At 33.3% G+C, this 27,988-nt stretch overlaps 1 protein-coding gene across 1 annotated transcript in view; it reads left to right on the forward strand.

The window, feature by feature from the left end:
• Positions 1 to 1,823: 1,823 nt before the first annotated feature.
• Positions 1,824 to 27,988, forward strand: part of LOC113845794 (proteasome adapter and scaffold protein ECM29) — a 36,055-nt gene continuing 9,890 nt past the window's right edge. The window contains exons 1-24 of the mRNA XM_027473353.1: positions 1,824 to 2,044; positions 2,350 to 2,517; positions 2,700 to 2,789; positions 3,559 to 3,695; positions 3,799 to 3,889; positions 4,520 to 4,602; positions 4,738 to 4,844; positions 6,283 to 6,435; positions 7,342 to 7,406; positions 8,151 to 8,238; positions 8,315 to 8,393; positions 11,055 to 11,163; positions 12,230 to 12,289; positions 13,325 to 13,443; positions 14,306 to 14,675; positions 14,743 to 14,918; positions 15,018 to 15,087; positions 15,816 to 15,963; positions 16,054 to 16,223; positions 18,428 to 18,763; positions 20,363 to 20,530; positions 20,661 to 20,954; positions 26,649 to 26,825; positions 27,713 to 27,976. Of these exons, the coding sequence (XP_027329154.1) occupies positions 1,862 to 2,044; positions 2,350 to 2,517; positions 2,700 to 2,789; positions 3,559 to 3,695; positions 3,799 to 3,889; positions 4,520 to 4,602; positions 4,738 to 4,844; positions 6,283 to 6,435; positions 7,342 to 7,406; positions 8,151 to 8,238; positions 8,315 to 8,393; positions 11,055 to 11,163; positions 12,230 to 12,289; positions 13,325 to 13,443; positions 14,306 to 14,675; positions 14,743 to 14,918; positions 15,018 to 15,087; positions 15,816 to 15,963; positions 16,054 to 16,223; positions 18,428 to 18,763; positions 20,363 to 20,530; positions 20,661 to 20,954; positions 26,649 to 26,825; positions 27,713 to 27,976 (3,705 nt within the window). The 5' untranslated portion in view covers positions 1,824 to 1,861. The remainder of the gene's footprint in view (positions 2,045 to 2,349; positions 2,518 to 2,699; positions 2,790 to 3,558; positions 3,696 to 3,798; positions 3,890 to 4,519; positions 4,603 to 4,737; positions 4,845 to 6,282; positions 6,436 to 7,341; positions 7,407 to 8,150; positions 8,239 to 8,314; positions 8,394 to 11,054; positions 11,164 to 12,229; positions 12,290 to 13,324; positions 13,444 to 14,305; positions 14,676 to 14,742; positions 14,919 to 15,017; positions 15,088 to 15,815; positions 15,964 to 16,053; positions 16,224 to 18,427; positions 18,764 to 20,362; positions 20,531 to 20,660; positions 20,955 to 26,648; positions 26,826 to 27,712; positions 27,977 to 27,988) is intronic.

Below are 27,988 nucleotides of genomic sequence, written 5' to 3' on the forward strand. Positions count from 1 at the left end.
ATTTATTTTGAATTTAATGATAGTAACTAAATCAAAAATAAATGTACGTATGAAAACTGATTTATAAATTTGTTATTTGTAAAAATTAACTTACAAATCCGAGTCAAGTATAAAAATCAAAACATTATTTAAACTTAAAAAATATTAAAATAAGAGTATAGTATAATAGCAGCTATAAATAATAATAATTGAATAGTTTTTAATTTTTTTTAAAAAATATGTTATTAAAATTTCTTTTATTTGACATAAATTTTAAGTTTAATTACAATTTTTATCCTTATACTTTAATATGTATGATTTTGGTCTCTTTAGTTTTAATTACTCACATGTATTCCATTTAATTTTTTAAATGTTGAAATTAAATGTTTTATTTTAATATTTATTTAATAATAAATAAAAATATAACATTTTATTAATTTATATAAATAAGTAAAGAATAATATACATAATATTTAATTAAAAATAAATAATATGTATATAATGTAATAAAAGTCTCAATTTATTAACAAACATAAATAAATTTTGTATAACTTTAATTGTTAATTTGTATAACTTTAAAATGTATGTCTAGAGGAGTATTTTTACGCTAGAGTGAGATAAATAAATTTAGACTATATAATTATAAGAATTTATTATTTCACTTAAAAATATCATAGAACTTTTTAAAAAACTCATATTCATTTTGACCATTAATTATAATAAGATTAATTAAGAAAGTTTTTTTTTTTACTAAAAAAATCATTTAATATGTGTATATGAAAAAAATAAAATTATATTTATACAAGTTATACTTATTTTTATACCTCAATAATAGGTTATTTTTAGCTACTCAATTGTTAAATTCTAATTATATATTATCATAATTATTTTTGTCAATTTTTATTAAAATTAAATAATAATAATAAGAATGTAATTCGAAAGTTTTTATTCTTATATATTTCAAAAGTATGTATAAATTATTTTAATATATTTAAATTTTTTAATGTAATAGTTGATTTTAAAATTAAATTATCTAATAAAAATTATTAAATAATATAAGAGTAAAAATTAAACATATAAATCAATTTATATAAAGAGATGAATAAGTTATATTAGTATCTTATTATATCAATTCTTGTCCTATAAATAATTTTATATAAAATATAATTTTTGTCAATTAAATTGTTGAGTTATAATTAAATATTATTTTATTATACATGTCAAATTTTGTTGAAATTGAATAATTATAAAAATATAATTAAAAGTTTTTAAAATTAAATTATCGAATAAAAAACTGTTATCATTATATATAACTTATGCTTATGTAATTTAATTTGTTAAAATTAATTAACAGTAAATATTAAATTTAAATATTTATACCACTTGATAAAAAAATCATTAAATATAAATATTTACATAATTTAATAAATAAATTTTATTGATTGATTTGAATGTTTATTTTAATTTTATAAAATTTTATTAAAAATAGTAAACACTTTATCAAATTATTCTATTTTAATAAGTAATTCTTAAAAATATAAAAAATAAATTTTAAATAAAATATCTACATAATTTTATACTATATAAGATTTGATATAGCTTAAATTGGCTGATACAAATACAGATGTATCTTTTCTAATTTTTGGTCTGAGCCAATAAATGAAACCACTTTTATGCAACAAGACACAAATTACATTGTAATTTTCTCCTGAATTGAAGCCCAAGCATGACTTGAAGGTAGGTACAGAGAAGAGAGCCAAGTACAAAACCAAGTCGAAAGTCCAAAGCAGTCTTAGAGCACAAGCAGCCAGCATAGCTTGCGCGGCGCACAAAGAAGAGTTTGAGTCTGTTGGTGAAGAAAGAATCGAACACAAAACGAGAAATGGCGGAACCATCGTCGTCGACGCCGGCAGCGAAGTCCGACGCCGAGATAGAAGAAATGCTGGATCGGATGCTCACTCGTTTGGCTCTGTGTGACGATTCCAAACTGGAACCCTTGCTCTCGAAGCTTCTCCCTCTCTGCATCTCCTCCCTCTCCTCTCAATCCCTCCTCGTTCGCAACAAGGTAAGCCACCGATTTTCAATTTCGCTCTTTCTATCTCACTTTACTTTCTAAATTCAAATGTTATCGATTAGATGAAACATCTCTTCTCCGTTATGGCGAGTGCTGAATCAACTGAGAGAAACTGTTGCTGTTTACTGAGAGAAATTTTGCTTTGGCATTGTGAGATTGTGTTGCGATTGTAAGAATAACGGAGAGTTTGCGTTCGCTAACATTAGTTTTGCACGGTTTATTGAATACTCTTTGCTGTTATTTTGTTTAGTCGTTTGTAAAATGTTTCGTGATTGTTGACTTGGTGTCTCTCACAGGTGCTTGAGATTTTGAGTCACGTAAACAAGAGAGTGAAGCTTCAGCCTGATATTGGTTTACCTTTGTTGGACTTGTGGAAATTGTATTCAGAATCTGGTGCTGTCCCAATCATAAGGAATTTTTGCATTGTGTATATAGAGATGGCTTTTCAACGTGTTAATGCAAAGGTCTCTTGTTCTTAATGTCTTAGTGCCTTTTTGTTATTATTATTTTGTGGCTTCAATGTCAATTTCGATGCTGATGATTCCTATTTCAGGATTTGGCTAATTTTTGAAAGTAAATTATGTTCATTTTCTGCTATATAATAATTATTCTGGTGACAATCTGATGCCCCTAGCATTTTGAATAGGAAAAGGAAGATTTGGCTCCTGATCTCTTAGTGAACATCTCAAAACTTCCGCTTCAACACCAGGAAATTATCCTTAGAATCATTGTTAAGGTACTGATCTTTCCATTGTTATATATTATACATAAACATATTGCATACCTTTTGAAGAGATACTGTTCATTATTTTTAGTTTATGTAGTCTGACTAGGAGGGCATAAACAGGTATTGACTTTGTCTTTGGTCATTTTTTTCCTCTCTTCCTTGTTCAGCGACATTATCATTCTCTGTTTTCATTTATCGTTGATTGGGAATTGTAATAAAAGGATTTTATGGTGGGAAGAGGTGTTTGCTACCAACATTAAGAGCACTTGGATTTCTTGAATCCGTAGGCTACTGTCCAACATCCTTTATAAAAGGAATATTCTTGAACTTTTTCATTGCTTGAGTTGTTTTTTTCCTTTTTTTTTTTTTTTTGTACTAGCCTATAGATTAGTCCCTTGAAAGGCATAACATGTAATGGTAGACTGGAAAAAAAAAAAACTATTGGTGTGCGTGTGTGTTTAGTTGTCTATAAACCAAACATTAGTCATTTAAGTGGAAGCATGCTACTTAAATCGGTCCTGACACAAGCAGAGGTGCTTACATACCATAAATTTTCCTTTTTTGTTATCCTCCAATTACACACATGCGCACAACTAGAGATACTGGGAAAGCTTGAAGTATTGGCTTTAATTGCACTTAATTTTGGCTGGGTGAGAAAAGAAGAAGAGTTTTAAGAAGGGACTCAGTATACATACACACCTGCTACATGCTTGCAAGGATCATGCTCAGTTATACATAATTGGGATATGACTACTAATGGATCACTGCTTGCTTTTAGGTAATTGGTGAATGCCACTCTGGTCAAATTGGTGATGAAGTTGCTGCAAAGTATAAAAAAGTGGACAGTTATCAAGATAGGGAACTGTTTATTGAATTTTGTCTTCATACAATGTTGTACCAGCGGGTCACTCAAAGGTCTGCAACTGGATTTATGCTAAAAGGAGCTTATGATATTTGAATTTATTCTAACATTTTTCATTCCTATTTAAGTCAAATGGTAGTTTTTGTTCTGTGGCAGTGGTGGATATCCTCCTGGGCTTTCTGTAGCTCAACTCAATCGTGTTACAGGGAAACAACATTTGCAGAGTAATGAACTTTTACTAAGAAAGGTAAGGTAATCATGTGATAGTTTTAGTATTATCTTGCCATGTGAAGGTCAAATACTGTATGTTGTTGGTGTTATTACTTTAGTTCTGAAAATTTGTAACTCCTTCCACTGCTATTTATCTTCACATTTCTTCTCTTGTCAGAAGAAGCAATGTCTAAATCAAGAGTTCCTCATTTCAATATGCTATGCTGTTCATTTTATTTTCCTATAGTTTGAAGATTGATAGAAAATGAAGGAAGAGTAAGCAAAAATGTGTAGTAAATTTGAGAGAATCAGAATCTGATGTTATTGTTTTGTTCTGATTTCTAAGTATACTGATTACATGATATTTATATACGATTCAAAGGCTCAAAGTAGTGCTTGTAATAGAAGCAAGTGATATCTGTAGTCATAACTGACATGCTAGGCTAGCAAAGTTGGTTAGATAATCATCCGTTGACTAGTCCAACTGATAGAGACTACAGACTAGAGATTAACTACACTGCTCTAACTTATGTTTCCAAATCTTCATTTGAATACAAATGCTAACATGCCAGCATTTCCACGTCTGAATGCATAGAAGCATGTCCAATCATGCATTTTACTTAGAGAGTTACTGCAAAGTGTCTTATTCTGTTCTTTGTTGGTGCAGCTGGGTATTTTGAATCTCATTCAAGCGATGGAGCTTGCCTCTGAGCTTGTTTATCCTTTATATATTGCTGCCTCTGTAGATTGGTATGTTTTAGTTCTCATGTTGCTCAAATCATTTTGACACTTTCTTATTGACTTATCTTACTGATTTATATCTTTTTGGTGTTTCTTTTGTGGATGGTCACGTAAATTTTTCCTTGTTTGATCAATTAACTCAAGTGAAGAGCCTGTTGTTAAGAGAGGCGAGGAGCTTTTAAAGAAGAAGGCCAGTGGTGCTAATTTAGATGATTTAAATCTGATCAACAGATTATTTTTGCTATTTAATGGTATGCTATTAATGATATTGTTAATATATAAGGAAATAAACTTTTGTCAAAATATTGTTTTTTTCTTCAATTTGTTTGTGATCATATGCCAATATGTGAAAGTTTCATGTGACTCTTGGATGTGAGCCTGCATGATTATTACATAAATTAACTATTAATATTTGTGCTCTTGATTGTATCCTTGATTCAAATGAGGCTGTTCCTAACTTCCTATTATTATTATTATTATTATTATTATTATTATTATTATTTTTAATATTTCAAATAATGTCATATCTCTTCTGGGTCAGTTTTTATGCTGGGCCCTATTGGTGGTGTTTGATGCTTTATCACCTGCTTCTCCCATAATTCATAATTAAGTGCAATTTCAACACAACGGCAAAAGGACCTGTGCATTGCTTATGCTTGTGGGTAGGTGTGTGGAATAAATATGACTATAAACCTAACAGGTTAAGCTTTTAGGAGAGTTGATCTTTAACACTAATAGACACTATATAAGGAATCACATCACTTTCAGTTTGCTTTTTGTGTGTTAATGAGTCTTTTGAGAAGATGAGGAGATAAAAGAGGATAAAAGGTAATTACTTTTGTTCATGATTATGAACTTTTTAAACCATCAAGATATTGTACTCCACTATCTTTGTTTCGTAGTTTCTTATTCATTCCAAAACTTTAAAATAAAGAGGATAATATAAGTGTTGTGATTTTTTTATGGTATTTAGTGGTTTTTGTTAGGACTCTATCCCTTTAAAAAAGAAAAGAAAGGACTTATATTGAATGATGAGGAAACAGTACAGAGACCAGCAATCAGTAAACACTGATTTCCCAGAGCTATGCTCCTGCAGAGAAAGTATTCTCTGTTCCTAAGACTGGAATTAAATTCTCCATACCCTCGAGGCCCCCCCTAGCTATCCTATAAATAGGAACACTAAGAGATAACAATTCCTAGAAAAAAGGAAGAGATAACGATTCCTAAACAAAAGGGCTAACAAGATAACCAACTAAATAACAACTAGATAAGTTCTTAATAGAAAAACAAACTGATAAGATAAAACCAAAAAGAGAAGATAAAATCCTAAGATAAACATCAGTAACTAAATTCCCTTGAAAGGTGCATCTTTATCCTCCTTTGTTCCTTGATCTTCTCGTATAAACTTTCAAAATAGGAGGCCTGATATTCTGAGTGGTGGTTCTAACAGTTTTCTTCTTCCAGGTGCCTATTGAGCTGTTCATATGACTTTGATAGCTACACTAGATATTTATTGTTGTTTTTTCTTTATGCCATTTCACTTGACTTTCATTATTTTAGAAGATCTCTTATTATATTCAGAAAGTGTATTCAGTTTTCTGCCTTATTATATCAAAAAGCCTATTTGGCTTTGATATGTTTCTTTTTGTTTGCTCTTCAGTATTTATACATAATTGACACTGAATGTAGGTACTGTTGGAGGTGAACATGTTGATTCAGAAACAAGAGTTAGCCCCGGGAGTCCTGCTTTAAAGGGAAAATTAATGTCTGTATTCTGCAGGTCTATTGCAGCAGCAAACAATTTCCCATCCACCTTGCAGTGCATTTTTGGTTGCATTTATGGTAGTAAAGTATTTTTTAATTTAATGATTTTGAGCATATATTTGCTAATACTTTGTCGTCCTCTATGAAACTCGGGAACCATTTTGTTGCAAAGTTAATTGCTTAAGAAATGCCTAGGTAGTTAAGGTTTTACATTTATCCATAGCACATGCACTAATTAGACTTGTCCACGTTTTTTAACAACTTAAAGGCTTCACATATTCTGTATATGAAATATGATTAATGTATATATGAAGATATGACTTTATGATCTTAGAACTCATAGTACTTTTCTTTGAGGATGTTTGGCTTGTTATCTTATTGTTAATTTGTGGAAATAGATTCTTTTACCAAAAAAAAAAAAAGAAAAAGGAGAGGATATAGAAAATGAGTGAGAATGGACAATCCTTAAAGATGGAAATAAAAAAAGTGATGAAATAATATTTATTTGTGATAATATTTTTCTTTGATTTAAACTATTTATTTAATCATCTTGTGCAAACATTAATCATGCTAACGAAGCCCTCAATTTCTCTAATCTTCAACAGTGGCATACCCTTAACTAAATCATGGACTCAACACCAAAGGGGGAAAATAGATTATAACTACCAATTTTTTAGAAATTGTAATCATCCTTTATAAGTTCTAATAAACCATGGTCTAAACACCATATGGAAAACATGGAAATGAATATCTTATCTTATTGATTATAGATCTTCTTTCATATAAATACAATTTCCTCTCTTTTATATAGGTTTAATATTTGTAACTTTTCTTTGTTCTAAACAAAATTCTTATTTCATTATCAAAGTGAGACACACAAACGTGTGGATCAGTGGTTAGATTTTCTTCTCTTTAGTCTTTTACTTACTGCTCTGTTTTCTTTTTTGCTTTATCCTTAATATTTTGCATTCTTGAATTTAATAGGGAATGGTACCACATCAAGGTTGAAGCAGTTGGGAATGGAATTTACTGTGTGGGTATTTAAGCATGTAAGCACAATATTACTTTGCTGTTGATTTTCGTCATAAATTTTGCCCATAGAATAAATTCTCCTTTAGCCTAGTAGCCATTTAGAAACTAGAAAGCATGAACACAATGGGGGACATGGATGTGGTAGGATAGGCTCGTGACACCTCGAATTTTAAAATCATAGGATGTGCCAGAGTTATAATACAAAGTATAAAATTACTGCAAAATTAACATAAAATACAAATGTCATATCAAAAGAGAGAATTGTTATTTTAAAAATGAGCACTGTTCTTGGTGGAAGTCATTGTAAAGAAGCTAAACTACTACAATTTATCTAGTTATTATGATATTTTCAGTAGTGTTAGCATGGATGTTTAAAAAAAAAGTTGTACAAATATGTGCCTGATGTGACACAGATGTTTGAAGTATTTGTGCAACTTTGTTTTAAAATGATTCAGTTGAAATGATTATAAAGTCTACTAAAAGATAAAACTATTTAGAAGTGGCTTAGTTGAATATATTGCTCATATTTTGCACTGCTTGGTATGTAGTTTTACTTCACTATTGACTAATGTGGTAGAAATGTAAACATCTAATAAACTATTGGCTCAAATAATTATGTATCTAGTTATGTACAGGTTATCCCATATTCCCATACTTTTGGCAGTTGCATGTCATCCTATGATTTTGTTCTGTTCTTTACTGAAGCAGGACAACTTATTGTTCCCCCTGCATTTCTAATAACTATATACGTGTAAGTGCAGGCAAAAATTGATCAGCTTAAGTTAATGGGTCCTGTTATTTTGAGTGGAATTATGAAGTCACTTGACAATTATCAAAGTTCTGAAGCAGGTTTGCTTTAAGACAATTTTTTTTTTTTAAGTAATTAATACAAAATTAGTTTATTTCATATTTAATATTGACTCAGATGCCAGTGCTCGGGAGGTCAAAACTTATGCTTTTCAGGCAATTGGATTGCTTGCACAGCGCATGCCTCAGCTCTTCAGGTTCCTATCTTTATTTCTTGTGTCATAATTTTTGCTTTTTTTTTTTGGGTTTCCCCCTCTTTTTAGTTGGTGCTTATTTGCATGGATGGGGACAGGAAATGTGGTTGAGAGTGCAGAATGTTGCAGCACACTTGAAATAAACAAATTTAGGATGTATATTTTTAAAAGTCTAATAATGTAGTTGATAGCCTTCATGCCTTGCAAAGGAGATTGACAATTGTGCCGCTTAATTGTATGCATATAGTATACTTAATAAAGCATGAAAACAAGTTCCGCCAACAAGTAGTAATTACTATTTTTTTTTCTTTGTCAAACTTGCCTTGAACCATAGTGTGCTATGGATTAAGTGACATCCCAAATCTACTACTCTGCTGTTATGCAGAACTGAAGAAAATATCCATATTGCTTTACAATGAAAGAGAAAAAGCACATAAAATTGCAAGAATGGTTGAAACTAAATCATGACCCTCATGCATAGTAGTCAATCCTAGATAGCGGCACGGAGTGGTTGACCCCAAAAATTATATAGTGGGATAGCAGATAGCAGGATGACTGCTATTCTGAAGACAATCAAAACAGAGAAGGAAAATAGATCAAAGAGTGTTCAATCACTAAAAAAAGCTCTAACGCAAATGGTTTATCAGATAGTGTCTCACTGTCATTGGAAAAAAAGTTTACATCTCATCAGAAATAGCTTAGGTTACACCGGAGATGACGAAGATAATCAGAAAATGTCTTTGCTCGCGTTAGAAATAAGTTGGGTTTCGCTAGAGATGAAGAAAACCACCGAAACTTAGTTGGAAATGGTGACTTGCATCAAAAAGTGACTAAGCAAGAGAATGAGAGAACAGAGATGGAGGTAGGTTTGAGACTGAGGCAGGGTTCCAACTTTCAGAAATATAAAACGAGGCAAACTTGCCCTTTGACATCTAAAAGGGGGGCAAAATCCCAAGATTGCCCTCCTTAAAATGCATTCCAACCTTCAGAAAATGAGGACAAACTTGCCCTTTTGCCCTAAGGTGAAATAGCAGTTGCTAGGGCTGCCATTTGTTTCGCTTTTTGCCATGCGACAACTGCTTCTTGAAACATGACGACAATGGAATAGTGGCACCCAGCTGCTCTGCTCCGCACCTCTGCATTAGCAGCTGCTATTGACTACTATGCTCTCATGTTGCATGAATGTAGAGCAATGGGTATTGAGAAGAATTTAAAGCATTGAATTCTATGTGAAAGAGAGGAATTTATGTGATGTATTGTAGGAGAAGCTTTTCTTAGCTAGAAAAAAAAAAGAAGCAAGAGGAAGCTCTCTAGAGAGTGACTTGTAAGTCAAAGCAGGGTAAAAAGGTGTGGGATGTGAAAGCAACTTTTCACTGTTCGCTTATTGGATTTTTTTATTTAAAAACATTAGCATTGAGTAAACAGTTACCTATGTTTGGATGAGAGGGAAAGAAATAAAGAGAAATGGGAGAGGTGATGTGTAGGAATTAAGGGGGAAGAGAATAAAAACATGTGAACCCATGAACAACCTCCCCTTTCTAATTTCATTTTTAATTTTAAAAAAAATTATATATTATGAAAAATATTAATTTTATTACAAAATAATAGTAATAATAAATTTTTTTGGATTAATTTAAGTTTTAGAATGATTTTTAATATAATTTAATTATTTCTTTTTGCTCCTTTTTTCATTCGTCCTAAACAAGCAGATTTTTTTTAATTTTTATTTCCTTCTCTTATTTTTACCTATCCAAACAACAATATTTTTTCACTCTATTGCTTGCCCCTCCTATTTCTTTCTCCTCTATTTATTTTCTCTGTATTTCACCTTTCATCTAAATGGAGCTTTAAAGTGATACATAATTGAGTATTTGACAAAATAATAATGGCTTAGTGTACAGTTACCCATACAATTGATCACTTAGTTCTTCCATAGCTTATGAGTTCATTCTTTTAATATATGATTCAAAATCTAATTGTTGAAAACTTATTGTTAGGCCTTTCTACAATGTGACTGTAAACTCTTGTTTGGACAGTAGTAGTACACCATAGAATTAATAATTCTCACCATTGTAGATTTGTAGGCCTCACAAGGCCCTTTCTATGGATCCGTGTCATTTTTTCGAAGTTCTAGTGAGTCTTTTATTTTTCACATTTATTGTAACTGTGCTTTATAGTTTTAATTTTTGTTTTTCATAATTTCTCATGCAAAATGGGTTTGTCCAGCCATTAGAATTTTTTTGTTCCATCCATTTTAGAGATCTTTGTAAAAGGAAGGAATGAAAGTCATTTGGAAGTGTGCCCTCTCTTGTGCTGGCTTGTGGTGCTTTTGGTTGGAGCATAATAAATAATTGCTTACTTTAATCCTTTATGGGTTATAGTTGTCTTCTTTGTTTTCCTGGGGGTTAAATGTTTTCTTTAGGGATTTGTTCTATGATTTTTCAAAGGGATTGGATTGCTCTCAAGTTAATTTCTTTTCCCCTTTTAATTTTGTATTGTCTGTCTTAGGATGTTTTCTTGTTGCTTTTTTATGTATTTCTCTTTTTTCAGGCAATAAATAATTCTTTTTTGAAAAAGAGAATTTCTTTCCTTGAGTTAGGTCTTTTGTGTGAATTCTATTAAATAGTTAGTAATACTAATTGAGCGGGCTTCCTGTTCTTCCAGGGAAAAGATTGACATGGCTGCTCGTCTTTTTCATGCCTTGAAAACTGAATCCCAATCTCTTCGTTTTGTTGTTCAAGAAGCAACTATATCTCTTGCTCCAGCATACAAAGTATGTACCTTTTTCTGCTACTTGTGTGAATCTATTTTTCATTATTGCTCTGAGTCAAGGAAAATTTATTATGAAGTTTTAATTGATACTCTATCTGATGTGAAATTACTTTCTCAAGTTTAGTAACAAATTGATATTTACCCAACTTGCATATATGATACATGATAGATCTTATTGTGGCATGTATCTTTAGATATTTTAATAAGTAAAAAGTATACAATTGCTTTCCCTAATTTCCAGTCCTCAAAATTGTACCCTCCATTTTCCATGACCAAACAAGGTGTAAGAAAAGTAAATTGAGATGATGTGTTACTCATTGTACCATACAGTTGCTTGCCATCCCTTGGCTAGCCTGCCTTATAATTTTCTCTTATTGGAATCTTTGGACAACCAAAGTTGAGTCCATACATAGCTACCTTTATATTCAACATAATCCAGCTCTTTTAGATGAAAAATTTCCATGATTTGAACCCCATTTTGATCATCACATGTAAATTAAAATTAATACAAGAAATTTGGTGAGCTATGATGAACTTGTGATCTTTTTTAGGTATTGTTTGCTTTTAGTTTTAATCCGAGTGGAGTTCTTGTCCTTTATTATTATTTTTCCTTCCAATGGAGTCTTCTTTAAATGAATATTCTAACAATAATCATTTCAACATATTAATATTTCCCCATTGTATCTTGCACTAGTTCTTCAAGGATGTATGCAGCTATGTCCTTTATTCAAATTGTATTTCAGTAAATCTATGTAGTTAATTTTTTGATGCATTAGTATGATGTTGGTTGAACTGAATTCCTTTTATTGCATAAAAATTAAAAAGTACAAGCACAATTTTCTTGAGACTCCTCTTGTTTTATGGGGTATAAAGTTTAACCCTTCACAAAATTCATGTTCTAACTTTGAATTTCTCTCCAAAGTTTAGAATGTTAGGTGTTAGCGTAAAAAACAATTGTGGGACTCTGTTTGCAAACTTCATGTCATGCTCTTACTTTTGGACTTTTGGTTGATTTAAGATTTTACACTTTTCACATTTTTAATTGACTGCATTGTATTGTGTATCAGGTAGCCCCATTAGCTGTGTTACAAGATTTGGAGACGCTTCTGCTAAAAAATTCTCAAGTGGTATGACACAACACGCTGGCTTTTTCCTCTCCCTAGGAGTCTGTATGCAGCTATATTACCTTGTTGAGCAAGTTCATGGCATAGCTGTATTCTAATTTGATCCTGTTGGAAATTACATAATAATAAACCTATTCCACATTCCAAGTTGCCTAGATTCATTATAGCCTAGGGAATAGATTCAGAATTATTAGCATAATTATTCTGTGGTAAATTGCATCTTGTATCTATTTTTCTTTTCCTATGTAATTATTGTTAAAGAAATGCCGGGTAACACACTTTTTTTAACAGACTCTTTGTTATTGGCTGAAATTTATGGAATAGTACAAAAATCATGTGTGTTTCACTTTTTTCCACTCCTAATTTAATATTTCTTTCTCATACTTTTGTTGTTTTCAATAAATTTTAGCTAATAACAAGGAGTGTGTTATTTGCACTTTTCTTGCTTATTATCCCGTGGCCGATTGTGTTTTTCTCCTTTTATGAAAGTGCTTGGCTCGATATCTGCTTTAGGATGGGATTGTTTCAATTGCTTCTCTCTAGTGCACCTTGCATTCTTACAGGGCTCATTTTATTAGGCATGCTGGGGAAATAATCTTTTATATCATTATTAATATTACTTTATAATTTTTGTATAAGAAAAGAATCTAAGAAGATAGAAAAGGAAGATACAAAAAGATGATAAGAAAACTACAAGGACTAAAGATGACACATCCAAAAACAAATTGAAAAAAGAAAACAGAAATTAAAAAACGTGCAACACACCCCAAAAGCTAGAAAAACTACTCAATACTGCACCCTGAGAATGCTCCCAGAGCTTTTTGGCATCTTTGCTGTGACCGATGTCCTCTGAAATTATTACTTTTATAGTTATTGTTATATTGATTTTTGAGTTTGTTTTGTTATTGTTTCCTCCTCCAAGCAGTTGCTTTTTCTTTTATTTCTTTTTTCTGTGTATTAATATCCTTTTTTTTTTATCTAAATAAAAAGTTAAAGTATATGTGGTTTTAACAGTAACGTGCTACATGGTGATGACAGGAGGAAAGTGAAGTACGGTTTTGTGCTGTGAGATGGGCAACATCATTGTTTGATCTTCAACATTGTCCAAGTCGTTTTATTTGTATGCTAGGAGTAGCAGATGTTAAATTAGACATCAGGTATTATATATTCCTTTAACAATGTGCTGACATGCTGTGAGTTGAAGCATGTAGTCTTTTTAAAGGGTTTTCTCCTTCAGATATTTTGAGGGAATTGGGTAGCTTTGGTTCAGTGGTGGTTTTTTTTTTCCCTTTTACTTTAGGGAGGATCACTTATACTCCCAATTCTCTATAATTATCATATTGAATTTCTTCTTTAATCAAGGAATAAAAAAACTCTACCAGCCTATTATTGTTGCATGCTTTTGGATAATGCCTTGCTTATTTGTTTTCCAAAGGAGATTCAATTAGAGAATGAAATCGTTATACATATTTCATTGAACCTAGCTTCAAACCACTGTTTGCCTTGTTTTCACTGTGCAAGCATCCTCTTGTCACATGTCATAATTTCATTAAAGCGTGCACACAACACCACCGTAATTTCAAATTAAAATGTATGTTGCATGCACAGCCTTTTTATTCTAAGTTTTAAAGATTGCTTTGTGTTGTAGTATTTCTTATTGACTGTAACTCTGCAAACTAAAGAAGAGAAAAGGACTAATGCAGATTTGTTGAGTTTTAAGTAGCACAGATCTTGAATTTTTCATGTCCTTGGATGGTATTGCATTTTAATAATCAGACTCTGCTTCCTGTAATGAATTTTTTGTTGCTGTAAATAGTTACTTTTATCCCACAATGATTATTTTTGAACTTTATTCATTGGATAACATGTGAGATCATTGATGTGTATTTATAGCTTTATGTAGATTTCTTGGGTGATTAATTTCAATCTTTCTTATATCCTTAAGTCTTATAAATTCATTTAAACTAGTTATATGTAGCATCATTAACTTCAATTTGGTTTTATTTTGGTTTGAGACAGAGAAATGGCACTTGAAGGCCTTTGTCTTCTTAAAAGTGAAAGTCAAATTGTTGGTCTTAAGTATCCTAAACTGGGTGTGATGCTGGATTACATTATTCAACAACAGCCAAAGGTTTTAGAGTCCACCGAAACTAGAGAACAGAACCTTCTTTTTCCTTCAAATACATATGTGGCCATGATTAAATTTTTGTTGAAGTGCTTTGAGTCAGAATTGGAGCAGAAAAAGTCCTTAGAAGTGTCATCTGAATTAATGTTGTCAGTGAAAACATTCTGTTTGGTCTTGGAGCATTCTATGTCGTTTGAAGGCTCTGTTGAGTTGCATGTCAATGCTTCCAAGGCATTGCTTATAATTGGATCACATATGCCAGAGGTCAGTTGTTAAGAGTTCCTTGATTGGTTTCTTCATTGTGTTCCTTCTGACATGTTTGTTGTTATAGGTGGTAGCATCACATTATGCACTAAAAGTTTCATGGCTTAAGCAACTACTAAGCCATGTGGATTGGGACACTCGCGAATCCATTGCACGTATATTTGGCATTGTGTCTTCTGCTCTTCCTATCCCTGATGTTATGTCTGAATTGACGTCCTTATTCAGCCAAACACACAAGTCAAGGTTTGTATGCTGAAACTGTAATGCTTAGGTCATTTTCTGAGAGTTGTCCCTTTTTATACCTGTTTTATATATGCTCATGTTGAGTTGATTTATTGGTAGATTTGAGACTCGGCACGGTGCTCTTTGTGCAATCGGATATGTAACTGCTAATTATTTGTCTAGAACACCTGTAAGTTCAATTTTACTGCATTTTTTAAATTAGTGAATGGATTAGAATTTGGAACTAGTTCTTTCAATATACCTTTGCACAGAATGCTAGTTTTATCAATATGACCTTGGATCATGTTATTGTGATTTTGATCTTGATCAGTATGCTCTTTGAGTAAATGCATTTTCTAAAATGCTTAAATACATTTTTGGTGCCTATACTTGTTTTTAGAATTAGTTGTTATAAAATATTTTGTTGGTATTTAGTACCTGTTAGAATGTAAATAGCCTTAGCCGTTACAGATTATTAGAATGTAAATAGTCTTAGCCGTTACAGATTTTATTCCTAATTATTAGGTAAAATTAATTGTATTTGATTCTGTAAATGAATATAAATATATACTGTGTGATCTATGTAAGACACACAACATATTCATCAAACACATTCTTCTATAGTACCTAACATTTTAATTGGGTTAAAAATTGGTTTCTATTGAATTAAAAATTTATTAGGATTTTCTTCCTAACAGGGACTAATTTTTTACTCCTTTAAAATGATACAGACTAAATACTAATTATTTTTTTATAGGACTAATTCCAAAAATAGTAACAATTGTAGATACTAAAAATTTATTTAAGCCTAATACTTTGTCAAATGAAACAAATTGAAATCTTTGTTTTTTGGTATTATCATGTCACTGCATTTGATATGCATATGTTGGCATTTGTGTTTTTACATAATCTTGGCAGATGCCAGAAATACTTCTCCAGAATACACTTCGATGTCTGGTTGATGTGGTTAGTTCAGAAACTTTGGCATTGGCTGCTGCTGCAATGCAAGCGCTAGGTCATATTGGACTCCGTATTCCATTACCTCCACTTAATGAATCTAATTCAGGTAAACTCTAGTCAAATATGCTGACTAACTTTTAGTCTGGATTTTGACCAAAAATTAAGAAATTATAAGGGTGCTTGGTTAATTCTGCAGCTGGAATTTTGATAATTTTATCTGATAAATTGAGCAAGCTTCTCTTGGGTGATGACATTAAAGCGATACAGAAGATTGCTATATCTATTGGACATATATGTGTAAAGGAAACATCATCTACTCAGCTAGATGTGGCCCTAAATTTAGTTTTCAGTCTCTGTCGATCTAAGGTAATTCAGCTTCTTCCTCATTTGTGTGATTTGTTTATTATGAATGTGATTTATGTCGTAGAGATTGTTGTTTACTTTGGTGCTTCTTTGTTTCTTTTTGTCTCCTTTTTTGATTTTTTTGCTCCCAATTTTCTTCTCTTAGACAAACAAAGAAACTTTCTTTCTCTTTTTCTTTCTTTTCTATGGTCTTTTTTTCCTTTTTGTTCGCTGTTTCTCTCTCTTTTCTTTTTATTTTCTGTCTCTCAGATTGTTTCTTACTATTTTTTTCTCTTTCTCTATCTCTCTCCTTTCTCTGTATCTTCCTTTTGTTCTTTCTTCTTTCTCTCATTTTTTTTTTCCATTCTTGCTTTTTTGTTCACATTTTCCTTCTTTCTTTCCTTTTTATCTTGAATACAGATTCTCTCCAGTTTGCATGTGAATTGTACATCTAGTTTCATTTTCACTTAAGTTAATTTAGATTCACTTAATTGAATATTTTTGCTTAACAAATTCGCTTAAGCGAATTTTCGTCCTCCCTTAAAAAGATTCGTGTTTCTAAGTCTCTCTCTAACTGCTCATCATGTTTGTTATATAATAAAGGACAAGGACGATGGCCATGTGAGTATACTCCAGGTACCATTTACATATGTGTAATTTTGCAAGGTACCATAAAGCTTTTCATCTCCCAAAGTCCAATACAAGGGTAAAGAATATTGGGTTTTACATATATTCACAAAAGAACAAATGTTCCGTTTACGTGGGGGGAAGCTTTGCATCAGACCACGATATTCATCAAAAGCAAAAGTTGTGGGCATAACTAGCTACATGATTCAGCTTAAAGAAGGAACAACTTTGACTGCAAAAGAACAGAGAGATATTGGAGTCCTAAAATAAATTTCGCTATGAGCTATGACCAAGCAAAGAGCCACCACGCAGAAAATGAACTAAAAAATTTGGTTAAGCTAAAAGAAGAAGTTGAAGTATACCCACTTCCAATTACACCAGAACTAACTTGAAAAGCAAAAGTTTCCATTTCTATAGCAAAGTGGCTCAAGAGGGAAGACACACAAAGGAACAAAAGAATAAAAGAAGTGTACTTCTGAAAACAAGAAGACAACCTCCACAGGTGAAGCTTTAGCTTTGTCTGCACAGTGTTGTGTAATTTCCATGAGGGAAAACAAGGCAAAGTTTGGTTTGAGTTTGAGACAAAACTCAATGATGAAGTGGGAAAGGTTTCTTGTTTGTCATGTTGGGGTTGGACTGTATTTGGGAGCGAAAGATGCAGAGAGACTAAGAAACAATTTTTTTTAAGGGAGGAGGGACAAATTGCTTAAGTGAATTTGTTAAACAAAAATGAAACTAGATGTTACAGTTTTCGTGCAAACCGAAGAGAATTTGGATCCTTTTTACCTCTCTTTCTCTATCTTTCTTTCATTGTTTTTTCTTTCTGTCTCTTTTTTATTTTTTCTCATTTTCTTTCTTTTTCTATCTCTCTTTCCCTTTCTTTTGTGCTCTCTCTCATTTTTTCTTTCTTTCTCCTTGTCTCTCTCTCACTTTCTTTCTGTCTTTCTTTCTTTTCACTTTTTCTCTTTTATTTTTCTTTCTATCTGTCTTTTTTCTTTCATATCATAAGGTCTCTTTTAATAATTTCGTCTAAAGTTCTTTTGGGTCTCTCGACCTCTCTTTACTATTGTAAGAGTTATACAATTCACTTTTCTAATTAGCGCCTCCAAAGATTTTTTTTGTACATGACTGAATCACCAATGATTTTTAGTCATTTTTTCCACTATAGGTACTACCACAATATTCTCACGTATATTATCATTTTGTATCATGTCCTTTCTTTGGTGTCCATTCATCTACTTTAATATTCTTATTTCTGATACCTTACTTTTTCATGTGTTGGACTTTTAAGGCCCAACATTCACTACCATATAAGATAGCTAATCGTAGTGCAGTACAGTAAAACTCTTTTTTTAGTTTGATAGGTACTTTAAGGTTACAAATTACTCCTGATGCCTTTCACTAATAAAATGGTTTATTCCATTATAAATTGCAATTAATTGTAAAATTGCGGCCTCAATTTTAATGGTAACTATTTTTATAAAAAGATTAATTATTTTACTTTGTTTTTTTCATAAAGTAAAGATTAATGGTAACTTTTTTCCCATTATAAATTGCGGTCACTAATAAAATGCATTGTATGTATGTAACTAAAATTTCAGGTTGAGGATATTCTCTTTGCTGCTGGGGAGGCCCTTTCTTTTTTGTGGGGTGGTGTTCCTGTCACTGCAGACATAATTCTTAAAACTAACTATACTTCGCTGTCGATGGCTTCAAATTTTCTGATGGGAGATTTGAAGCAGTGTACTAATGAACAAACTGAATATAGTGAAGATTATCATGCTTCTGTGAGAAATGCAATTACCAAAAAGCTCTTTGATGTTCTTTTGTATAGTAGCAGGAAAGAAGAGAGATGTGCTGGAACTGTTTGGCTAGTATCACTTATAAAGTACTGTGGCAATCATCCCACTATCCAGCAAATGCTTCCAGAAATTCAGGTCTTGCATTAGGAAAACAAATATTTTCTTGTTTTCTTCCTATCGTTTTATTAATCTGTCAAACTTAAGGTTTTGTATAAATTTTCAACATTATATGCAGTGAACTAATAAATAAAGATTTATTTTCCTTCTATTTAGAGATATGACTGACGGTTATGGTTGTATAGTTGTCCCCATATTTGGGTTATATATATATAAAGAAAATAGAAGTTTCAGAGAGCTAAATAAAGATGGCCCTTCACTTGATTCTTGTTATATTTTGGTTTTGTTAAACTTGTCGAATATTGTTGAAGGTTTTCATACAAGTCCTTTATGATTTTTATTATAATGTTGGGAGGGTGTTTATCTGGATTCCACTTTATAACCTTTGGTGCCCAAGGAGGAATGCACAGTCAAGGAGTAAAAGTTTTATTTATAATATCATTACTAATATTCCTTCAGTTGGCCTTTCCCTTGGGTATGAAATTAATAGTTTTGAATTTGAGAGTAATTTCATTTGTCACATATTTTATGCATCCCAAATGGTAATGGGTTTGTTGTTGATAGTTGATATCAGGGATGTTTAATTTGAATTGCCAGAATTTTTTATTGGGTAAATTGGTCTTTTTAGGATAAACTTTTGGGAGCTGGTAGTGGATCTGTGATTTTTTATTTTTTTTTCAGTCACTGTGAATGAAAAGCCATAGTCCTGCTTTTAAGGTTATCAGGATGTTAGGCAATGGGTGACTGTGGTTGTTGATGCATTGAGTTCTATGGTCTCATGAGATTGGGATTTGGGGAAAGATACAAATGGAGGTTTGCATGTGAATTCTGCAATTTCAATTGTTATTCTCCTGAAGCCTATAGAGAATGTTTTGTCATTGTCATTGCGGTAGATTGTATGATGTGAATGGTTTCAAAATTCAGCTATGGGCTATTAGTATATTTTGAGGATTTTCCATGCATGGCAATCCTAGTCTGCTTTACATTGGGGGGACCCTTTTGTGCTAAATATTTCCAAAAGGTTTGGGGTTGAAACTTAGAAGGGTTTGTTACACAGTTTATTTTTGGGGCTGACATAATTGATGAAACCTATCTATGCTTGTTTTGAGAAGTGTAATCCAACCTAACTGTGCAGTTTGATTAAGAAGCAGTTCACTGTCCTCTGTCCAGTTGACCTATAATAACATTTAGAACTAGTCATACTTTATGTTTGCTCAGTCAGGTGACTGGCAGAACTTTGTACAGTTTCAATTACTTAAACTGATCCTTGCCTGGATGCAGCTTTATGCCTCAACTAGAAATTTGGCAATAATGGGGTCCAGTCCTAGGTTTTCAAAATTGAAATGCAGGGCATTTTACCATTAGGGCAGGTTGACTATAATTGATAAAGGTGATAGACAATATGCTTATATAAATTTTTGGGGCCGGGTTTGTCCCATGTTTATGTTTTAAACTTTGTTGGTGTAATTGATATGATGGAGCTTTTCTGAAACCACAAAATTTGTCAGGTTATTACTATAACTGGCTTTATATGATGTTCTTGACACCATATCTTTCTTCTAGCAGCATCTTGTAACATGTAAATATTTTAGTTTGACACTTATCATGCAAATGCAGGAGGCTTTTTCTCACCTTCTTGGTGAGCAAAATGAACTCACACAAGAGTTGGCTTCTCAAGGCATGAGTATAGTGTATGACCTTGGTGATGAATCTATGAAAAAGAATTTGGTGAGTGCACTTGTGAATACATTGACTGGGTCAGGGAAACGGAAAAGAGCCATCAAAGTAAGTTGGTAGTATGTGTTTTTTTTTAAAGTTGTTACTTTAGTGAGATAAGATATGGCAGTTTATTTTTGTTGCTCTCTTCCTTTAGTTTCATTCTTTAAAATTACATTCCTTAAGTTTTATTTTTCAGCTTGTTGAAGACACTGAAGTATTTCAAGATGGAGCTCTTGGTGAAAGTGCTAGTGGAGGGAAACTGAACACTTACAAGGAATTGTGTAACTTAGCAAATGAAATGGGACAACCGGACTTAATTTATAAATTCATGGATTTAGCAAACTATCAAGCTTCTCTGAATTCAAAGCGAGGTGCTGCTTTTGGCTTCTCTAAAATAGCAAAACAAGCAGGGGATGCTCTTAAGCCATATTTACGTTCTTTAATTCCAAGGCTTGTACGCTACCAGTATGATCCTGATAAAAATGTGCAAGTAAGTGCCATTACTGCTGGAAAATTGTAGTGGTAGGGAATGGCAGCTGCCCCCCAAAGCTTCTTTAACCTTGCTTTGTACCTATACAAAACAGATGAAAAAATGAAGCTTACCTTAAAATCATAATGGTAGGGAATGGAAGCTGCACTCTAGTTTCTTTAACCTTGCTCTGGTGCAGTTGAAAGTCAAAAATTTAAACAGTGAAGCTTACACTTGAAAAAAGCGAACAAAATATTATGTGAATAATATTAGAATTTCTTGATTAATTGAAAGCCTGTACAAAATACATTTATATAGACTACTAGTCTCCTAATTAAGGAAATAAGAACTGTACAAATCAAATCAGCGAAATCTATCCTTAATTACAGAACAAATTTCCTAATTATATTTTACAACACTCCCTCTCAAGCTGGTGAATGTATATCTGTCATTCCCAGCTTGCACGTAAGATCTTTAAACTGTTCGGTGGGAAGTCTCTTGGTGAACATGTCCGCCAACTGCAGTCTTGAAGGAATGTACTCGGTGGCTATAAGACCGCTGTCCAATTTTTCCTTAATGAAATGTCGATCTATCTTTATATGCTTTGTTCGATCATGTTGAACTGAATTGTGCGCAATGCTGATGGCTGATTTATTATCACAAACCAGTCTCATGGGAGCTTCATACTTTATTTTGAAGTCAGCAAGTATTATCTTCATCCATAATAGTTCACAGACTCCTTGTGCCATAGCTCTAAATTCTGCCTCTGCACTTGATCTTGCAACCACATTTTGCTTCTTGCTCCTCCATGTCACCAAATTTTTACCCAAGAACATGCAATATCTTGTAGTGGACCTCCTATCAACAATTGATACTGCATAGTCAGCATCGGTATATACTTCTATGGATAGGTTTCCCTTCTTTTTAAATAGCAATCCTTTCCCTGGAGAGGCCTTCAAGTACTGAATAATTTTATTTACTGCCTGCAAGTGTTTTTTTCTTAGATCATGCATGAACTGACTAACTACACTAACTGCATAGGCTATGTCTGGCCTTGTGTGGGATAGATAGATGAGCTTTCCCACAAGTCTCTGGTACTATGTCTTATCCACCTTTGGGCTTCCATCATCATTTCCAATTATATGGTTTTTCTCTATGGGTGTTCCAGTGGTCTTACAACCCAACTTACCAGTCTTTAGATCAAGAATGTATTTCCTTTGGGAAATAAAAATACCCTGTCTGGAGTATGCAACTTCTATCTCAAGGAAGTGCTTTAGCTTACCGAAATCCTTCATTTCAAATTGAGCAGCCAACTTCTTCAAATTCTGTTTTTCCATCTCATTGTCTCCTGCAATAATCATATCATCCACATAGACTAAAAGCAAAGTGAGTTTGCTGTCTTGTGAGTGTTTTATGAAGAGAGTATGATTACTTTGGCTTTGTTTGTACTCTAGAGATACCATGGCCTGAGTGAACCTCCCAAACCAAGCCCGAGGTGACTGTTTGAGGCCATACAAGGTTTTCTTTAATTTGCAAACCTTACTTCCTCCATCAGCAATACCATATCCAGGTGGAATTTTCATATATACTTCTTCATCTAAGCTTCCATGTAGGAAGGCGATTTTAACATCGAACTGATACATCTTCCAACCATAGTGTGCTGCCAAGGAGAGGATAATTCTGACTGTGTTCATTTTTGCCACTGGAGCAAAAGTCTCGTCATAATCAATTCCATAGGTTTGGGTGTATCCTTTTGCAACTAGCCTCGCTTTTTACCTGTCCAATGTGCCATCCGAGTGATACTTAACAGTATATATCCACCGACAACCCACTGCTTTCTTATCCTTTGGTCTCTCTACAATCTCCCAAGTCTCATTCTTTTCCAATGCACCTATTTCGTCATTTATGGCTTGAACCCAGTTCTTATCTTTTAAGGCTTCTTGTACTGATGTAGGGATTACAATAGAATCAATAGCTGAAATAAAACTTTGGTGCTGCATAGAAAGATTTTTAGTAGACACGAATTGGGATATAGGATATTTGGTACAAGATCTTTTTCCTTTTCTTAAGGCAATTGGTAAATTATCTGGGTTAAGATCATGAGAGATATTTAAGGTGTCCTTAAGATTATGAGTTCTTAACTCTGGTTCGGACAATTAAAGTTGCTGTTCGACCAGGTCGGGTTTTTCTCTTCGCTGATATTGAATCCCAAAACGTCTAACTTCATTATTCTGCATTGGTCCAGGATCTTTGTCATCCTCCAAAAGAGTGGAATTTTGCAACAAAGAAATAGATGACAACTCAAGGAACTCAACTTCTAGGTTACTCTCCCCCTGATGCTGAGTACTAGTGAAGAAAGGTTCTGTTTCATAAAATGTGACAACCTTGGAGACATAGACACGACGACTTTGGGGTTGATAACATTTGTATCCCTTTTTGTTTGAGGCATAATCTATGAAGACACATTTGATAGCTCGAGGATCTAACTTTCCCCGATGAGTACTATGAACATGGATAAAAACTGAACAACCAAAGACACGATTTTGGAGGTTGGTCATAATGGAGTTAAAAGGATAGAATGAGGTCATGACTTGAACAGGGCTAACACCATCAAGAACATGAGAGGGCAATCTATTGATTAAATATGTGGCAGTGAGAACAGCTTCCCCCCAGTAAGACTTAGGGACAGACATTTGGAAGAGTAATGCTCTAGTAACCTCAAGGAGATGACGATTTTTTCTTTCTGCAATCCCATTTTGTTGGGGGGTGTCCACACAGGTTAACTCCTTTTTCTTTAAGGAAATTGGAGAGATTTTGATTTACATACTCTCTTCCATTATCAGAACGCAATCTCTTAATAGGACTCCCAAACTGTGATTGAACCATTTGGTAAAAATTAACAAACAGTTGAAATACTTCAGACTTATCTTTCATGAGAAAAATTCAGGTAACCCATGTACAGTCATCAATAAAAGAAACAAACTACTTGGCACCAGAAATATTAGGAGTAGATGCAAGCCCCCACACATCTGAATGAACAAGATCAAAAGGTTTTGAACTTTTATTATTACTGGGAAGAAAAATTGTTCGATGATGTTTAGCAAATTGACAGACATCACAATGAAAGGACTCAACTGACACTTTTGTAAACAAAAAAGAAAATAATGACTTAAGAACACTAAAAGGAAGATGCCCAAGATGCCTGTGCTGAAGCCATATAATATCTAGGAGGAAGACCAAGATTCTGAACTCATGTGATTGCTGAATGTGAGTGCTTGTTGTTTGGTGCACTCTTTACTGTCTTCATACTGCATGTAATATAACCCGGCTTGCTCTTTAGCAATTTCAATCGTCTTCCTCATGGCAAGATCTTGAAAAACACAATAGGAGTGGAAAAAAGTGACTGCACAGTTTAAGTCTTGGATGATCTTATGAATAGACAAAAGGTTATTAGATAGTTGTGGAACATGAAGCACATTTTTTAAAAAAAGGGAAGATTGAAGTTGAATGTTGTCACATCCAGTAACAGGGGTATGAGAACCATTAGCAAGAGTGATATGTTGGTTACCAAATGAAATGGAATAGGATGAAAAATAAGGAAAATGAGGTATCATATGATTAGTAGTACCAGAGTCTATAATCCATATATTCTCAGTATCAGAACCCTTAAAGGATAAGAAGCTAGAACTCTTACCAGTCATGGTTAAGGAACAAGAACTAGATGTCTTACTAAGAGAGTCCATAAGAGCCTTTAGGCGTTCCAACTCTGCTTTGCTGAGAGCTAGTACCTCATTTTCTGCTGTTTGGGCAGATGGGGCAGTTTCATAGTCAAATGTTACCTAATTAGCATGTCGTTGTGTAAGCCTTTTGAATCCTCCAGTTCGCTCAAGAACCTTCTGCTTGCCATGGAGCCTAAAACATGTCTCCTTAGTGGCCCGTCTTCCTACAATAACTACACCACCTATCTTCATGACTAGCTTTTATTGGTGGCCTTCCAAATGAAGAGCCTTTTACAGGACCTTTGCCACTAGCTAAGGCTGAACCATCCATAGAACTCTTGTTCATAGCCAAGGGTGAACCATCAATAGAACTGTCCCCTTCCAGCATGACTGACCTCCGAGTTTTTTCACCTCGTACAATGTGAAACACCTTTGAGAGAGAAGGAAGTTTATTCCTGCCCAAAATCTGAACCCGAATTGGATCAAACTCTGAGTTTAGTCCATGCAGAAACTTAAAGATTCGCACCTTTTTTAGGAATGCTGTCAGTGTGTTTGAATCAGCTGTACACTCCATTTTCAAATTCTGATACTGGTCCAACTTAATCCACAAACCATTCAATGTTCCGTAGTAATCTGTTACTGAAAGATTCCCTTGTTTGGTATTAAAGATCTTGCTTTCTATTTCATAACATGCTGCAGTATCCTTCTTCATAGAATACATCTTTCTAAGATTCTTCCAAATTTCCTTTGCATTGGAGAAAAACATGCAATTCTGACTGATCTCCGGTGTCATAAAATGCCACAGCCAGGTCATGATCAGAGAGTCTTCATCATCCCAAGCTTCATATTTTGGGTTCGTTTTGGCTGGAGGGTCTCCTTCAATGTGACTCAACTTCTTCCGTCCCTTGAGGGTTGTGCGAACCAATTGAGCCCACTGTAAATAGTTTCGCCCATTAAGGCGATAAGAGCCTTGCAGAACCTGTAGATCGTTGGTACTCAAAGCAAGGGCTGTCTTGTCTTCAGACATATTGGGAGAATGAAAAAATGTAAAAACAGAAATTTGATGAACAATACCGCGTTTGAACAGTAACCTATTTGAATAGTAACCGCTTAACGTAGAATCTTCTAACAGTACTTAAAAGAGGCTTTATTAAGATGAAATGACCCCTTGAACAGAATTAGGGATGGTCTGCGACCAAGGCTGTGGTGGTTCGGTCAAAAACGGCGGCTGGAAAGGCGGCGCGTGACGTACACGTGCCGGAGACAGAACTAGCGATTGACGGAGAAATTTTGGGGGTAGGCCGACCTTGAAGAGGCACTCCTCCTGGTGTTTTTTTTTTTTTTGTTGGGTCCACAGTGGTCGGTAGCGGACTGCGACGGACGGTGCTAACGTGCGCAGATTCGCAGCAATGAAGGCTGCCTAGAAGATGCAGAAGCAGAGCCCCCTGGATCGGGAGCTCTGATACCAACTTGAAAAAAGGGAACAGAATATTACGTGAATAATATTAGAATTTCTTAATTAATTGAGAGCCTGTACGAAATACATTTATATAGACTTTTAGTCTCCTAATTAAGGAAATAAGAACTGTACAAATCAAATCAGCCAAATCTATCCTTGATTACAGAACAAATCTCCTAATTATAATAAATCTCCTAATTATATTTTACAACACTTACTTTGTTTGCTTTTGCTTCAAGAATTGTTCCTTGCCATTCAGAAGTTATGAAAAATAATCATCAGTAATTTTATTTATGAAAAATATATAGTTTTCCCCCCTAAAATTTTTGGTTAGATTCTCCATTGTGTCCCATGTTAGATTTTTCTTTTTATGTCTCAAATAAATATAATCTGCAGTATATGTTTTTCTTGCCTTTTTCAATGAACAATTCTTTCGTTATAAAGCAATGTTATGCATGATATCCAATGAGTATATAAATTCATATCTTCTCACACTTGATTTTCTTTGGTTATTGTGTTTTTTATTTTACTATTTAGGATGCAATGGTACATATATGGAAGTCCCTTGTGGCTGACTCGAAGAAAACCATTGACGAAAATTTAGATCTCATTATTGATGATTTACTAGTACAATGTGGATCCAGACTTTGGCGGTCACGTGAATCATCATGTCTTGCCCTTGCAGACATTATTCAAGGACGAAAGTTTTATGAGGTAATTAAGATTTCTTTTGTTTTTGTTGAGTTTAAAAAGCATGCTAAAAGTTCTCCAAGAGCTATTCTATTATAGAAAAGAAATCCTCAAAATTATAGTTTACATTACATGTAGCTCCAAAAACCTAAGTCAATATTATGGGGAGGCTGTCTGTAAAAAGCAGAGAAAATTTTGGCATTATGCTATCATTGTTTGTGATGCTTCTCAAATCTCAATGAAGACTAGTGTCTGTTTCTGTGCACTTGTTTCTTCCCATAGTAGTTGTTTACTTGGCTTTAAGTTTGTGTCAAAATATGGTTTATAAGTTTTTTTAAGGGGGCTTTCAAGTTTTGAATTTCAGAGGTGTTGGAGAGCTATTTATAATTGATGTACTATTCTTCTGTTTCCTATGTTTTGTTTTTCCTTTTTTTCAATCTAGTAGGATTTCTTATTCTTGTTGTATTCATTTTCTATGAAATCTCCTTTTTTTAAGGAAAAAAATATACAGTCTGCATTCCACTTTTTAGTTGCAATCTAACTGTTGCTTATGCTTGAAACATTAATCAGAGTCAGTTGTGTTTTGTATGTGCAATAATAGAGTTTAAACTGCTTAAAATTTTTTGTGAGAGAAAGACCTAATGACCTGCTAATAGTCAGGTTCGAAACATAAAGTGGTCATACTTAGATAACTTTGTAAATCAAGATTTATCTTTCCATATTTATGTCATTTTTAGTTGATGTAGGTTTGGTAGAAAATAATTTAATGCTGGAAGGTAAGATTTAAAGTGAGAAAACTTTGACCATATTAATATATTACAACCTTAGCACTGGTTGATTTGATATATCCACATATCAGCCTGTCTTTATTCTCATTTGTATGCTTTTCTTTCATCTTGAGCCACCAACAGGTTGAAAAGCATTTAAAGAGATTATGGTCAGGAGCATTTCGCGCAATGGATGACATAAAGGAAACTGTCAGAATTTCTGGTGAAAAATTATGCCGTGCTGTAACTTCCTTGACAACAAGGCTATGTGATGTCTCTCTAACAGATATGTCTGACGCACACAAAGCAATGGATATTGTTTTACCTTTTTTGCTTGCTGAAGGTATAGTAAGTAAAGTTAACAGTGTTCGCAAGGCTTCAATTGGAGTTGTTATGAAGCTTACAAAGGTTAGTAATGTC

The sequence above is a fragment of the Abrus precatorius genome, unplaced genomic scaffold (genome assembly GCF_003935025.1).
Source record: "Abrus precatorius isolate BTA unplaced genomic scaffold, Abrus_2018 Scaffold8, whole genome shotgun sequence".
Classification (NCBI taxonomy): domain Eukaryota; kingdom Viridiplantae; phylum Streptophyta; class Magnoliopsida; order Fabales; family Fabaceae; genus Abrus; species Abrus precatorius.